Source organism: Hypomesus nipponensis, chromosome 17, assembly GCF_054491055.1.
Source record: "Hypomesus nipponensis isolate SF chromosome 17, ASM5449105v1, whole genome shotgun sequence".
Lineage (NCBI taxonomy): Eukaryota > Metazoa > Chordata > Actinopteri > Osmeriformes > Osmeridae > Hypomesus > Hypomesus nipponensis.
The window spans coordinates 18,204,666-18,220,655 of NC_140377.1; the positions used below are offsets into that span (position 1 = coordinate 18,204,666).

Consider the following 15,990-nt stretch of genomic DNA (forward strand, 5'->3'; position numbering starts at 1 on the left):
GAGTAAAAATCTTGAGTTGATACCTCAACTTCTACAAAAGTATTTTTAAACTCTAGTATCTATACTTCTACTTGAGTAATGAATGTGAATACTTTTGACACCTCTGGCAACCAGGAATTTGTCCTTTCCAAGATGGCGACCGCATTTCTCGAGCCCAGCAGCCTCTATGACAGCAGCCAATGCGGCGTCTACTCTTTATTACGTCAATGGATGCACTCATATTTGTGGGTGTGATTTGCACTTCAGGGCCACCGTAGTTTTGGACCCGTGGCGTGTAAGGCGCAGGCGCGGCAATGGCAGCTTCCTTATGCAACTGGCTTCACTATTACAGTCACAGTTACACCAGATTGCCGGCGTACTTTACTGCATTAGCGCGACATGCAACGTTTGAGACGGAACAAATGTTTTAATTAAGTGCCTGTAGGCTACTACGGAGACTCACGAAATTATTCAAAAAGTTGGTAGGCCAACTGTATGTTATTAGCATACTAGCTAGCGAGGTATGTCTATTTTTGTTGTTTTTCCTTGACACGATCGTATTCTATATCTTCCAGTAGTTACAGAAGTTAACTAACTCAAATTCAATGGTATTGCGTATATTAGCTAGTATGATACATTCCAGGCTAGACAGCCAGCTAGCGTGCTTAAACATTCAACACTGCAACCAACAAAAAGATAAATAACCATGTTTTGTTTGCTTTTCGTTTGCTATTCATGGTTTTATATTACCTGTAGCTGACCTCAGAAGTCTTAGTCTGAACAATCACACCTCAAGATGAACGGAAATTTTACTAAACAAGAACCTGAACCCAGCCCAGCTGTGAAGAGATTCTCCAAATCAGAGGTGTGTGTGTGTGTGTGTGTGTGTGTGTGTGTGTGTGTAGAGTTGTCCAAAACTGAGTTGTCTTGATTTTGTCAGGTCCAGAGTCTGGTCCAAACAGTGGTCCATGATGCAGTCCAAGAAACTGACACCAAGATGGAGTCTCTGCTACAAAAGGTTCAGCAGCTCGAGTGTGAGCCCAAAAGCGACTTTAACATCCGCAAACTCGAGGTGTGTGAGTACGCTCACTGCTTATCCGACATAAACTAAAAATAGTGCATTTATATATTTCCATATATATTCCTGCCGCACCATCTCCCCTTTTCCATTTTCTAAACCCTAAAGGCAAGGTCAGTAATGTTGTTGAGACACACTCATATTTGTTGATATCAACTTCACATCCCAAGATCCCAAATCACAAGGTTTGACAATAAAACAAATCCCAATATGTGTGGGCGTCACATGGCTGTCATAAACACAACCAATCATTTAGCTCAGACCGAATGTAAAGATCGGACGGCATTTGGACTCAATGCAATGATTGGATGGGCTACTTGTCAGTCTGTCTACCTCCCAGCAGTAGTCAGTCAGCACGTTCCTGTATCTTGGGGAAGTGGCTTTAAAGGGAGGGGGTGGGATATTTTGCTTTAAATCCTTTCGAACTCCAGCCAAAATTGCTATGTTGTTACGGATCTTACCTTTCATTTGCTCGTCCTCTTGTTTTTATCTCTCCTCCACATCAGGCACATATTAAGAAGGTGAAGCGGAGAGGGGATGCAGCTATGGCCTTTCTGAGGAAAATGGGAATGTCTGGAGCACAAACAAAATGCACCCCACAAAATCAGGTTAGAGTTAAGTGGACTACATTACCCATAACACACAAACTGCCCATCGACATACACTTTATTGGAACAACATTGTTTTTCCTTTAGATAAGGAATACGTTGCCATTCGCTGTAGAGTCTGAACCTGTCAAACTCTCCAGGTATACCACACACCCGCGCACACACACTTATTCTTAGTTTTAATACAATCATCTAGTTGTCAAACTAAAGTGAGAATGTTTATGTGGGATTTAGATTAGACTCTGATGAGGAGCCAATTGAAATCGTCCCCTGTCAGAAAAGGAAGTTTGTCAGTGACATCCGGCAGAATCTGGTAATACCTTCATCCATCTGCCATTTTGTTTGCCAAAAAGACTAGTGTAGTCCTAAAACTCTGTCTATTTCTGATTTGTTTCTTTGCCTCCATTAGATGCCCAATGAAAAGAGGCCACGCATGGATGACAAACCAGGTGAGGCACATTAATGGTGATAAAATGTGATGAATAGTGTTATGTAAAAGTATAACATGTTCCATCTCTGCTTCCATCTCTGCTTCCATCTCTGCCCCTCTCTCTCTCTCTCTCTCTCTCTCTCTCTCTCTCTCTCTCTCTCTCTCTCTCTCTCTCTCCTCCTCTCTTTCTCTTCTCTCTCTCTCTCTCTCTCTCTCTCTCTCTCTCTCTCTCTCTCTCTCAGTAGTTGAATTGAAGAGCCAGTTTACCAGAGATCCCTCCCTGTCTCCTCCTCACCTGACTCCAGTTTCTCCAACTCTGACTCCACTTGCTGTTGTTTCTCCACCTGACCTGATCAAGGTAGGCATCACCAGCTCAACATCCAACAGAGTTTGATAGCCAAGACCGTGATTGCATCCCTCCCCTCTGTCTAGGCGTCCCTCAAGATAGAGATCCCCATGTCATCTCCAGGAGCCAAGCCCGCCGCGAGGGAGTGGCTAGATGGTGTAGAGGCCGTGAAGGAGGAGCCTGTGAAGCAGGAGCCTGTGAAGGAGGAGGCCGTGAAGGAGGAGCCTGTGGAGGCGGAGCCTTTGAGAGACAGGGCGCTAATGGAGTCGTCATCTCCAGAGGGGCCTATCAAGACATTCCAGCCTCCGGCAGCCGGCAGTGCCAAGACACCCAGGGCTCCATCAGGTAAACACCCACATCACTCTGGCCACGCTGGAAGAAGCAGGATCAGGTCAAGTCAAGCTAGCTTATTGTACATTTAATAACAAAATCAGTAGGTAAGGAAATGTATGGGGAAGTCACTGGCGGAATGGAATCTAAAAATAGTGTGTACTAATATTATATAGTAATAGTTATACTTCTAGTAAATATTTATTATATGTACATTTTATTTAGGTTAATAACTTCAAAAATCACTTACATTTTACTTTTTGTATGTCAAGAAATTGTACACATATATTACAAATAATATATAAAAAAATTTAATCAGATTTTTTCTTCGATTTTTTCTTTGATATTGGTTATTTTGGATTGTATTCAGTGTGGTAAATTTACTTTGTAAAGTTATGGAGTCGGAACTTAAGGGTTTAGAAAAGTAAAGGGGTCATTTTGAATTTTTATTTAACTGTGAAGGAAAATTCTGACAGTGCTGTGTGGTTGGAATAGTCAAGATGGCGGTTCTGTATAATTTATTTAGTTTGCACAAAACATAAGTTTACAGAGTACCCTGGACCCGTCATAACAAAGGACATGTAAGCTACAGGTCGTTCGGAAGAGTGGTCCAGAACAACACACAAACACTGCCTTATATAAACTTATAACATATGTCTTCTATATGGTCGATCAATCAATGTAGCGGTCTATGTGATTGGCTAACCACATTTAGTGACATTTAAATATATACAATGTAACCCCAGGGCAAGTGTCCCAAAGTTCTTTGATGTTGCATCTCTCTCTAAATGAGGAGATAGTAAAGATAACAGGACAGAACAGGAGTTCATTAAACACAAACAGGGCACAGTCTCCATGGCCAAAAGGTCAGAGCAGCTGGACCAGTTGACTCTCTGAAACTACTCCCTCGGGTCACGAAAACTCAAGAGTCCCCCAACCTCCACGCCTCTTTGCATCAGGAGTGTGTGATTGGTTGTTGGTGATGAAGAAAGTGTTTTGTCCGTCTCCATAAACGGAGTGACTAAGTTCAGTTGAGTTCTGGATTTTAATAAGTATTTATCAATCTGCAGATTGGGAGAGAACCAGACCTCTGACAATAAATGACAACACAACACCAGGCTTAGGTCTCAATCAAGTCTCTCTCCGCTCTGAAGGACAGAGGACCATCTTTTATAGGGCACAAGAATGTAAACATAGATAGTGACAGTCAGGCAGTAATGTCAGCTCGTCAGTCTAAAGCTTGTGGAAAGTTAAATGCTTCGTTTGCACCATGTTTTTGACACCTGCTCCTCATATATGCACTGCAAAAGATCAAACAATCAGCATATTTAAGCAAGGCTTGAAGTGACAGTCAGGCAGTTATGACGACAGTCATAAGTCTTAGAGAAAGAGATTCACAGCTCTCAACCCATGACCACTCACGAAAGAGATCATAGTTGGAGCTCTACTTGTAGTCACGACAAGGGATGTTTACACAGTACTTTCTCCTGACCCCGAACATCTATTAACCCTGACACAAACACAATTTGCTCATATTAATAGCAAGCTCACATGATGACATACTAACTAGTATCCAATGACTAGTTCTATTGATAAGTGAATAACGTTCGCACACAGGAAACCCCAATTTCTTCCACATTGGCCTCAGAACTGACCTTTGACTGGCCCTGTGATTGACAGGTACCACCGCTCAAGTGGAGGAGAGGAAGATTTCTGCTCGGGTAACTCTCCATGCCTTTGCTGGTCACAGTCTAAAGCATGTTACGTTTGTGTCATTGTATTGTGTAACAAGGAAACCCCATTGAACACACACACACACGCACACAAACTAACACGTTTCTTCTTATCGTCCTCATTTCTCTGTTGCGTCTCTCAGGATGATCCCTTGCCTGGCCTCCCTCCTCTCCCTCCCACCACCTTCCCCTCGGTCCTGCCTGCCGAGGCCGCCTCCTACTCCATTCCTTCCCAGGTCAAAGTCACCCTGGCCTACATCCACAACCCCCCCGGCATCAGCATCCTGTGGGACCTGGTGGAAAAAGACCCAACAGAGCCACCTATGGATAGCTTCAGGTACTACAACCACGAACGATTGTTTGCAGAGGTCCTCGAAAGATCACCTTGAGCCGTGTTAAAGTTCCCTTAGGCCTGTCATAGAGGCTCCAAATGTATTATGCTTCTCACTGTCCTCCCTCTCTCTCTCTCTCTCCCCCCCCCCCCCCTTGTCCCTGGTCAGAGTGTGCATGGTGTTGGAGAAGGGAAAGGGGTGTGGCTTGTTTTCAGTGACGTGGACCTCGTACGAGGTGACCGCCATCCCTCTGCCCATGGCTATCGTCATCCAAATCCAGAAGAAAATGTCTGGACGCAAGATATGCTTCGCAGTGGTGGGCAAGGACAAGTTTGGACGCTACGGCACCTACAGTAACATCAAACACGCCCTGCTGCCCTAGGGGGCAGACCGACCCGGTCTGCGGGCTAGGAAATGGGCGTGCCGGCCGGGTTCATGGGGGTCAAACCAGGACCAGTTGGGTTCTGGAGACACAAAGCCTTCTCTGGTGTCCCACCACTCTGTTCAGGGATGTTGGCGACCTCCCGTGTGTGACATTGTCCAGGGCTCCATGGTTTGACGAGTTCCCAGCTCCCCTGCTGCTTCTGCAGGTGGAGCAGCTGACAAGCAGATGGAGAACTGAGGGGATTCTTCATGGACTGGAAACGTTGTAATTTTTACATAGTCTTATGTGCCTTGCCGTTAAGTTGGTTCATTATGTTGCGTTGTCACAATAGTGTGTGAAATATGAGTTTCTGTATTAAAACAGATCTGTTTCTGAGACAAATATGTTTAGAGTATTGTAAAGCAGCAGTTTTTTACTTGTGTCATGTTTTCTCAAGAGTTCAGTGGTTCATATTACTGTTGACGAGTTCAATTCATGTTTGCAACTGAATAAAATATTGTCCTGAGTTTTAAACAGAGAGAAAGAGACTTGTTAGTGTAAAATACATTTAATACAACTAAAGACACACTTTATACTGAGCCTCGGATCGGACAAGGTCTCCACGGCAACGCAGGACCCGGAGCAGGGACCGCTGAGTTTCCATGGTGACCCAACCGAAACCCCCAGCCCTCCCTGTCCGCTCCAGCATCTTCTAGGAGGTGAGCTCACCCCATGTGTGTGAGGCCAGCAGGTGCATCCTTGCTTAGGGAGAATGCCAGCCTGGACCCGGTGGTTCCCAAGATTTTGAGCTTTTTCCCTTCCTCCCAGTAGAGCTGATTCTTCCCCCACCCTGTGGCTGCAGAAGGAAGCAAGGGAGGCCATCTGCGATTGGTCCCAGCAAGACAGCCCAAACTCCAGAAGGCAAATGGGGTTGGAACAAATGGAAGCTGCTTTTGGGGTAAATGTCCAATTCTGGTCGCTCCTTTGGAACATGTCTCATGAAAAGCAGGGTCTCAGGTATGTGGAGATAATACTTCATTTAAGAAATCAAATCAACAAATGAGTTAAAGTATGCAAGTAAATACAGCTTAGTTATCTTTTATTCATCTCATTTTGACCTGTATCCTGGACTTCTCACCAGGGTCCATAAAAACGACAAAACCAAAAAATCTACAGGAAAACCATTTTCTATTCTAACGTTATGTCCCAACTCAGTACTGATCTAACCATGTCACTATAGTCCCTGTATGCTTGTTAAATGATGCTGTGAACAAGTACAAAGTGGAGTTTTGGTCAGTTTCAAAAATCAAATACCTCAGCCACAGAACGTTTAACTGTACACTTTCTAGACTTAAGGTGAGAAAACATGCCATGGAGAATACTGTAGAACTACTTGTCAATCCCAGGTCATTTGGTTGGATCTATGGGCATAGGGGGAACAGATATGCTAGAAGAGGTGCCAGTAAACTGCAACATGCACTAGAACTTGTTTAAATGGACACTTAAAAAAAAAAAAAAAAAAAAAAAGTCACACAAAGCGAGACTTCATCTAAAATGACACTTTTTGGCGTCCTCTATATTTTGGGTTTATTTTCAAGTAGTGTCCGGTGCACTGACTGACAACCGCACATTCTTTCATTGTTTTGAATTTCTCGTTTTTTTTTTCCCCATCCCAAATCAGATAACACCTCACTCTTCAGACAAACGGCATTCTCTGACCGCTGTGAGAAAGACAACCCAATCAGACAGTGCTAAAATGGAGTGAGATTGTTGCGATGGCACATCACTATAGTGGTTTCGTACAATAAATAGCTCTCATCATTTCAGTGAAGACTCACATGTAGGTGGCATTAAGAGGTCTGTCGTCCTAAAGCTACACCCAGCCTTCAACAGACTCTAGGAGTCTCCCTTTGTGTTTGAGTTGGATTTCAAGTTAGAAAGATTCTCTTCTGAATGTCCGATAGGTCACGTCACAGCATAGCTTCTTCCACTGGGGGTCAGTAACAGGAAAAACACAGAGTCCTACATCCCACACGACACAACATTCTACTTCACTAGCATTCCAGTATGCTACAGTTAACAGTATTTTTTTTTGCAATATTTTTGGCATTTATGTTGACTATACATAAAAGAGAGTATGTACAAATAGATTCGTTTGACTGTAGCTTTCCCAAACTGCAACAAAAAGTCCAATATCATTTGAGATCCTTCCAAATGCTGCACATGGACAATGGCCATCATCCAGTCAGGAGAGTGGTTTGTATTTTCTCCCCTGGTACTCTTCACCTGTCCAGACCAGTACTGACCAGACATGACCAGTCCAGCAAAAGGTGTACGATGACCATTTGCCCATGTCCTGTATTGTGGATGATGAGGGGAGAAGATGAGTGAGGGAGTCTAAGGTTGGGGGTGATGATTTGGGGTGTGTGTGGTGTGTGTGAAGGAGTGTTGTCAGAGGTGGGACTGGTGGTGTGTGTGTTTTGGTATGGGGAGAAGGGTGGTGGTGGTGGGGGGTGTGTGTGAATGTTTTGGTGTGGGGGAATGGGTGGGGAGAAGAGTGTTTTTGTATGGGTGGAAGGGTGGGGGGATCGAGTGTTTTGGTATGGGGGATGGGGGGACTGTTTTAGTGTGAGGTTATGGGCAGGTTATAAGTGTGTGTGTGTGTGTGTGTGTGTGTGTGGGGGGGGGGGTTATGAGTGTTTTGGTGTGAGGTTATTGAGAGTTTGCAAATGTTTTGGTAGGGGGGAGGGCGTTATGAGTGTTTTGATATGAGCTGGAGGATAAGGTGAAGTGATTCGCTACGGGGCCTATTTGCGTTTCCGCAGCACTAGATACATGAGGCCGCTGAAGAGGGTCATGGGGAAACAGATCCAGGCCAGGACGTAGGAGGCTCCGTAGGTCCCCTTCCTCAGAGACTCCACCTGGAAGGACTCCCTCTCTGCCGTGTACACGGTCGCCGCGATCATCACACACAGAGCTGCGGGGGAGGGCAGCAGGGGGTCAGTCGTCACTTCTCCTCACCCCTGGGTGGGCGGGCGGGTGTGTGTCTGTGTGTGACTGTGCGTCTGTGGGTGTGACTCACCGGCCAGTAGCTGGATGATGGCGGTGAAGACAAACCTCTCACCCTGCTTCAGTCTGAACAGCTGCAGGATGAAGACGAAGAATCCCACACAGCACAGGATGGCGGACAGGATCATGGTCGCTTGCACTACCTGCAGATACGCTAGGGGGCGACAGAGAGAAGTCTCACGCACTCACTCCCTCCCTCACGAAAGACACAGACACAGATGCACACTCACGGACACACCCATGTGCAAACACACACACACACACACACATATACACACACAACACGCATGCGCACACACACACACGCGGCATGGCTACCTGCTTCCGTCGAGGCGCTCTTTTCTACTGGGTAGCAAGTGGAGTTGCAGGAGTACCACAGGTCTGTGTAGATCACATGGCCCCCTGGTGAAGCCGCCACCACCCACCATGCCTGAAGGAAACAGAGAGGGGAGAGAGGGGAGGCAAAAGGGTTAGGATGTGTCGGTACATTTCGTGGTAGAGGGAAACAGAGCCTGCTGTTCTGTGGACTGACTTGCGACTCACATTGTGTATGGTGGCGACGAAGAGGAGGATGGCCGAGATGACGTGGAAGAGGATGATGAAGGCTAGGATGACCAACATGACTGCAGGGGGAGGAGTCTCAGGAAACCGTCTACGTGCAAAGAGAAAGGTCAATCTTTCAGCGTTTTACAGACGTCACACAGTATGTGTGAGTGTGTGCCGGCCTAGGAAGGGAGTGGATACAAAGAGGAATGTTGAGTGTTTGTGTCTTTCATCTCTAGGGTGGAGAAACACTTTGCACAATAGGGGAAAGAGCCAGTTCCTTCTATGGGAAACAACAGAAATAGGTCTGAGACTGAACTACATGGAGTTTGAAATGAGTACAGTGCTCTTATGCAAGCAGCTTAGCTTTTTGTTGTTGTTGATTTTCCTCTCTCTCTCACAAACCGTTCCTAATTCTGCCGTCTGTTGAGAACCTCAGCTGGGTCAGGGATCCCAGCTCCGCCCACACCCCTGTGTAGCCTACACCTGCTCAGTCCTTGTCTCCTTTCCTACATCTGCAACTGTTATTCCCATATCACTGGTCAGACCCACTGGCTGTATCCCAATACTACAGCTGGCCTTTCTTTCCTTGTCTCCTATACTGTGTGATTTCTTAATGGGGTTGACTCAGTGGAATACTGCTGAGAACACTTCTCCTGTTCACCTACTGAATGCCCTCCAGGCATGGGAAGTGAGGTCACAAAAACATCTATTTACATCAGACGCCACAGAAGAAGAACAGGGGGCCTAGGGCCTTGTGGGACAGCATACATTCAGACCATATCAAGTTTCTTTCTCGTTCTATCCCACGCACCTACACACACGCACACACACGCAAACCCAGTTTTAATGCAGCCACTCACTGTCAGTGTTATCTTATGCCCACACCACTATCTATCCCCCACCCCGCTTCCACTCTCTCTCTCTCTCTCTCTCTGGCCCTCTCTCTCTCTCTCTCTCTCTCTCTCTCTCTCTCTCTCTCTCTCTCTCTCTCTCTCTCTCTCTCTCTCTCTCTCTCTCTCTCTCTCTCTCTCTGGCCCTCTCTCTCTCTCTCTCTCTCTCTCTGGCCCTCTCTCTGGCCCTCTCTCTGGCCCTGGCACACTCCCTGCATTCCGCCACCCAACGAACGATACATTGTGAAAGAGAGCCTTCGCACAGACAGCTATCTCTCCATCTCTCTCTGTCTGGGCGGTGTGGGTGATAACAGCGAGCGTGGTGCCGATGACAGCAACACTGGATGGATGACCAGCGTTTCCTAGATCGACTATGCTGATTGAATCCACACACTGTTGAGTTTGTAGCTTCCCCAGGGCCTTTTCACTCCAATAACAGATTAGAACCGTGGGCTTCCCTACTGCCCTACCCACCATGCATCTGGTGCTACTGTATGTCTAATCTATGCACCAGGCATCAACTTCCTGTGCATGTATATGACGGAGAGAAAAGAGAATTACTGATCCATGACTGTGACTCTGTGGGATAAAAACATCTGCTAAATGACTGACATGTCAGTATGCACTAATAGTAATACACTAACACACACTAACAAACTACGAAGATAAATGTACTTATGCTCAGTTTGCATACACACAAATGCACACACAACTAACCTGCACACGCATATTGAGACACACACGCCTACACACACACACGCCTACACACACACACGCCTACACACACACACGCCTACACACACACACACACACACAGCCAGACAGGAGAGGAATTAAGTCTCTCCGCCAAAACGGAGTCGCAGTAAAAACAGCCCCGCCCCATGAACAGGAAGCAGGCCTCTCGAGGGGCGTGTATGTGTGTGTGTGTGTATGTGTGTGTGTGGGAGTGTGTGTTTGCAAAACTTGGCCACGGGGCGTGCCAGGGGGGTAGGACAGGCCCCTGTCTGGAGTGGGGGATGGGAGAGAGGGAGGAATTGAAGGGGAGAACAGAAGAGAAGGAAGCAGGGATGGGAAAGAAGGGGAAACACTCTTCTTCCACTCCATAGAGACGAAAGCAGAAGCTCGCAGACAGAAGACTTCCCGACTCCCTCACACGCTCACCCCCCCCCCCCCCCCCCCCCGTAAAGCAGGCATATAAGGAGCAAAAGAGGGGACGAACAGACACTCCGTAGCCCTCGTCTTACTTCTCCCTCCCTCTCTGTCCCTCAGGCAGTCATGAAATGAGTTCTTGTTCAGTGGAGAGCTTATGTGGTATTAGAGGAGAATGCTAGCAGGGGCATGGGGAAAGGGCTCTTTACAGTAGTGGTGCGGCAGGGAGCTCTAAGACTGACCTGACCTGAGGACAGTGTTAGAACCACTGGGGAACCACTGACGCTGCTCACTTTCATTCATTCCCCATGTACTGGAGAGACTTCTACTATTCAGGCGCGCACGTACACACACACACACACTCAGTCACACACACACACACTCAGTCACACACACACACACTCAGTCACACACACACTCAGTCACACACACACACGGCACAGCTGGATCTGATTCTGTCTGCAGCTGCCTTCCTGTCTCTGAGAAACGAGGGAGAAGGAGGAGACAAACAGACCGACTCAAAAGAAGGCAAACTCAGTGTGAGACAACAATGACTCTCATACTAACCTGTGTGTGTGTGTGTGTGTGTGTGTGTGTGTGTGTGTGTGTTTGTGTATAAGGCCTGTGTATGTGTGTGTTTGTGTAAAACATGTGTATGTGTGCATATGTTTGTGTAAAATGCCTTTGTACGTGTGTGCATGTGTGTGTGTGTGGGGGGGGGGTGGTATCAAGTATCAACTCTCAAGCAAATGATCATCTGTTTGCAAACAGTTTGTGAAATCACGCACACATCGAACCCTAATCGTCTGTGGTCTTGGTCAGCAATCCATGGGAAACAAAGTCTAAGTGAAGGTTCCATTAGGCCAGGTAAACAGTGTGACATCACCACGTGATCTGCCACCAACAGCAGTGTACGCTCATGTACACTCATGTACACACACACATGGTTAAGATGACATGCACATGCTTAGCTCAACAAATCCCTCTTCAAGGTATGCAGACTCTAGGGATTTCACAGCTATTTACACATCCTCTTTCGTCAAACACTGGGGTAGATTTCCCGCCTTTTAGCTGACAGCTGTGGTGTTTCAATCATTAAAGCTCTCTCTCTCTCTTTCTCTCTCTCTCTCCCTCTGGCTAATGTCAGTCTCTCTTTCTCTCACACTCATTTTCCTTCTTCCATATAGTAGAAGAAACACAAACAACCACTTTGTAATTATCAAAGATAGCTAAGAATGCAACACATTATCCCTCCCTCCCTCCCTCCCTCCCTCCCTCCCTCCCTCCCTCCCTCCCTCCCTCCCTCCCTCCCTCCCTCCCTCCCTCCCTCCCTCCCTCCCTCCCTCCCTCCCTCCCTCCCTCCCTCCCTCCCTCTGTGGTGTATTAAACACTGTGGAACAGCCTCCCATACTGACCTCAGCTCCTATTAAACTGCATTAGCAAATGAATTACAGTCAGACTGTAAAAGAGCTCCCTGGACTCACCACTGTAAACTGAGCCAGACTAGTCCCTGCGTCTGCAAGTGTTGAATGTGAGTTTGTGTGTGTATGTGTGCGTGTGTGTGTGTGCGTGTGTGTGTGTGAAAAAGGCCCCAACCAAAATCACTCTCTGGTGTAAAACGCTGACTTAGATTACACTTTTTGTCATTTTCCTACAACACAAAACCACAGTCTTGACCAAGCCTCCAAATCTCTTTCTTCCTCACACACACTTTCTCCCTGTTTCTCTCACTCTTTCTCCCTTTTTTCACCTCTCTCTATTCCCCCCCCCTCTCTCTCTCTTTTGCATCTCTCTTACACATACACACACACACCTCGTCAGTCATGCTGGGTTTAAAGACTTCCCTCCTACACTGGAATCCTTTCATGTTGGGAACTACTACCATGGGAGCCATTCAACAGGCTTAAGGTGCTTGCGTGTGTATGTGTGTTTGTGTGCACCAAAGGTTGTTTTCACACACATTCCTGGGGTGACAGGCTGAGTAATGACTCCCACATGGCATATAGGTAGGTGGAACCCCCCAGAGAGGGGGGGGGGGTCAGGGGGTTCTCACCCTTGACCAATTGACTTCTCAATGCACCCTCCCAATCAAGTCATCCATCCATGCATCTGTCCTTCTTTCCATATCCCCCTTCCAAATCTATCCACTTATCATTCATCCCACCCATTCATCCTTTCATCCATTCATCCATTCATCCATCCAACCATCCGCCATATCAGAAGATGTCTTCTCTGACAAGTGTCATCTCCCAGCATTCCCAAGTGTAGATCAGAGAACACCTTGTCATAACACTTGACACGTGTCATGACTGGCGGGGCAGCAAAATAACCAACCCCAACATAGCATCACCTCTGGTATATCTCTCTATTAAACTAGCTAGAACACTCTTCTCTAATCCGTCTGATTGAATCTGTCTGTGGGGGTGGGGGTGGGGGGGGGGGGCTGTGTTTAATATGCTCTGTATTCCTGGGACAGAAACTCCATGCATTTCAGCACCCCTAATGTTAAAGCCATCTGCTACTGGCAACATGCTGTGTGTGTGTTCTCAGTAGTAGTAGCAGCTTCCTGTTGAGTATCCTCACATCTGCAGTTCATTCATTTTTCTCTTGACACACACACTAAACAAATACACACACCCACACTCACACACCATGACTGGGGAACTAAACCATAACTGACTGTGCCAAACTTTCACACAAACACACAGACAAACATCACACACAAACCGTAACCAGAGTCAACGACAATGAACTGTGCCAAAGTATCACAATTACGAACAAATGCATTGCCGTATCGTCACAGACAAATCTAAATGATGCTGACACACACATAAACAGACACACACACACACCTCTGAGCCTTGTTCTATCTCTTATTGAAATCATATGGACAAACATTGACATTCTCGAAGCAGAAAACAAACAGGCACTCGCAGAGAGGAGAGGGGAGGAGAGAAGGGTGGAGAGGAGAAGGGAGGAAGGGGGAGGGTAGGTCTGGACAGAGAGGAAAACTGGATGGAGTATGAAACTATGAAGATGTAGACCTGTAAAAGTGTGACACTGATGAATGCACATACACTCTTCCAAAACTGAAGTTTCCTTGTGTAGCAACACCCTAAGATCTGAACTCATTGATATAGTTTCACAGCTGATAGTACGATAGAGATGGACTGCTTGCTCCTCTTTGCCTTGTGTCACTGGGTCAGGGGTACTTGGGAACAATTTCGGTCAGAGCAGAAACTCATACACACACACACATTTAGTGACTCCATGAGTTACACTGGCCAGGGTCCATGACCAACGAGACACAGAGTCTTCTATTTAATTGTCCGCTTTGAGTATTTCTTTACATTGTGAAAATTGCGGAGGCTAATTGATCCACATATCGAGGAGGATATCTGCTTTTCCAGTTTGGATACTTGCCAAGAGCCGACTAGCAGGCCTGCATACTTTAAAGCACTAGAGGGCAATGTTGATGAGAGTTTTGCCAAGCTTACACTCTTCCATGAATCACCAAAACATCAGGAAAAACGGCGGTGATGACTAAGTATGAGTTCGAGTTTCTGAATGATTTTGTTTTAATATGACAATCTACTTCTTTGTTTTCTGGTTCTAAAAGTGCACTGGTATATGAACACCCTTTCTTCTCCTGTAGAATGTACCGTTATAAACCTGTGCGTAGCCTACACACAAGAACCGAACGCACTGGATTCTGCTAGCATTGCCAATACAATAACAGACTCATTTTCACAACTGGCCACATTGATTATAATTGTTGGATTAATTTTAATTAATTTGATTTACAGCATCTGCAACAAGCGCTCCAGACAACGCCCCTTTAGCGAGCGACAAAACCTTGGCTCAGCGTATATTTATGAACTTTAAAGTTTTGGCTAGACTATTAAACTATAGTGCAAAACTCTTTATAATTTGTTGTATAACAGACACAACGCATTAATAAAATATGACTGTATCCTTTCATACAATAGCTTGGTTTTAAACAAGATAAAGTTTTAAACAAGATAAAGACTTATGGGAAAGTTAGCAGGTCAGTAGTTTGGATCATCCAATAGCCGTAGCTACTTACCTTGTAGAGTGCAGAGCAAGTTGGAGAGTTCAGACGTCGCGGTCCAGATGTGTGAAAGGAGAAAGGAGAGACCGAAAGAGTGATGTAAGTAGCAAACGTGCCTATACTGCTGGATCGTAGTAGTAAAAAAAAACTTAGAAGTGCGCGTTCGAAGCTCCGGTGTCGTGAGCGCGCACGGCCAGGGTTGGGTGTGGTCTGGAATTTAATACAGTGTTGTGTTGAGAGCGGTAGAATGACACACGAGACGGTTTGGGGACAAAAGTTAAAAACCCCAAGTGGGAAAGTCGGTCCAACTATAGTTCTGTCAACTAAAATGTTTTATTTAAGATTTGATGACCACTGAGTTAATGAAAGCTTAAAATATTTTACAATATGATTTTTATTTGGTGGTGTTCTAGCCTAACAGGTTTGCTGTACATCTCTTGGATTATGTCGAAAATCTTTAGACAGAGAATTAAAGATAGATATATTTGTATATATATATAAGTGCTGAAATAAGAGTGTTAGTTGGACAAAAGGAGAAGGCAGAAAGAGAGGAGAGACAGAGAGAGAGGCCAGGGACAGGAAGAGAGGAGAAGGAGATTTACTGACAAAGGAAACTGTTAAATCCCTCTGTTCTACTGGGGTGCACATTACTCTCTCTTTACTTTCTCTTTTTCTTTCGGACTCATTCTTTCTTGATCTGTCTGCACACACTTTCTTCTTTTCAACCTCCTCTTCTCCCTCTCACCTTTTACTACATTTACCATACTGCACCTCTCCCGCCTTTTTTTCTCTTTTTTTTCCAATTGCATGAATGAAGCCACATACTGTCACACAAACACACACGGACACATACACACAGACACATACACAGACACACATACAGGACAGGCATGACAACCACACAAATGCAAAAGTGCAGACACTCACCTCCCTCTACCTTCCAGTTCTTTTACCCCTCCTGCGTTCAGTGTGTGTGTGTGTGTGTGTGTGTGTGTGTGTCTGTGTGTGTGTGAGTTTGGCAGATGACTGGTCTGCAGACTCCCAGTCAGACAGGACACACTATG

The 15,990-nt window shown here is 45.9% G+C and overlaps 2 protein-coding genes across 6 annotated transcripts; one reads left to right on the forward strand and one right to left on the reverse strand.

The window, feature by feature from the left end:
• The first annotated feature begins 246 nt into the window (after positions 1 to 246).
• atf7ip2 (activating transcription factor 7 interacting protein 2) lies at positions 247 to 5,735 on the forward strand. Of its 5 annotated transcripts, none has more exons than XM_084678171.1 (12): positions 247 to 500; positions 736 to 844; positions 920 to 1,051; positions 1,564 to 1,665; positions 1,753 to 1,805; positions 1,900 to 1,978; positions 2,075 to 2,114; positions 2,341 to 2,453; positions 2,528 to 2,786; positions 4,452 to 4,492; positions 4,648 to 4,841; positions 5,005 to 5,735. In XM_084678171.1, exons 2-12 carry the CDS (start codon positions 776 to 778, stop codon positions 5,216 to 5,218), a joined length of 1,296 nt encoding a protein of 431 aa, XP_084534297.1. In that variant the 5' UTR covers positions 247 to 500; positions 736 to 775; the 3' UTR covers positions 5,219 to 5,735. The 5 variants fall into 5 exon arrangements, with proteins under 5 accessions (XP_084534297.1, XP_084534298.1, XP_084534296.1 ...); XM_084678172.1 differs by having other exon boundaries at positions 926 to 1,051; positions 2,338 to 2,453; XM_084678170.1 differs by having other exon boundaries at positions 248 to 457; positions 2,338 to 2,453.
• Positions 5,736 to 6,282: 547 nt separating this feature from the next.
• Positions 6,283 to 15,075, reverse strand: emp2 (epithelial membrane protein 2). The gene is made up of 5 exons (XM_084678175.1): positions 14,942 to 15,075; positions 8,813 to 8,921; positions 8,588 to 8,699; positions 8,283 to 8,423; positions 6,283 to 8,177 (listed from the first exon to the last, which is right to left on the reverse strand). Exons 2-5 carry the CDS (start codon positions 8,888 to 8,890, stop codon positions 8,008 to 8,010), a joined length of 501 nt encoding a protein of 166 aa, XP_084534301.1. The 5' UTR covers positions 8,891 to 8,921; positions 14,942 to 15,075; the 3' UTR covers positions 6,283 to 8,007.
• Positions 15,076 to 15,990: the final 915 nt, after the last annotated feature.

Coding starts and splice junctions, on each gene's coding strand:
- atf7ip2 (XM_084678170.1), top strand. CDS start 776: ATGAACGGAAATTTTACTAAACAAGAACCTGAACCCAGCCCAGCTGTG. Junction 1,979..2,074: donor GTGACATCCGGCAGAATCTG/GTAATACCTTCA, acceptor TGCCTCCATTAG/ATGCCCAATGAAAAGAGGCC. Junction 2,115..2,337: donor ACGCATGGATGACAAACCAG/GTGAGGCACATT, acceptor TCTCTCTCTCAG/TAGTTGAATTGAAGAGCCAG.
- emp2 (XM_084678175.1), bottom strand. CDS start 8,890: ATGTTGGTCATCCTAGCCTTCATCATCCTCTTCCACGTCATCTCGGCC. Junction 8,424..8,587: donor GAGCGCCTCGACGGAAGCAG/GTAGCCATGCCG, acceptor GTCGCCCCCTAG/CGTATCTGCAGGTAGTGCAA. Junction 8,178..8,282: donor CATCATCCAGCTACTGGCCG/GTGAGTCACACC, acceptor CCTCCCCCGCAG/CTCTGTGTGTGATGATCGCG.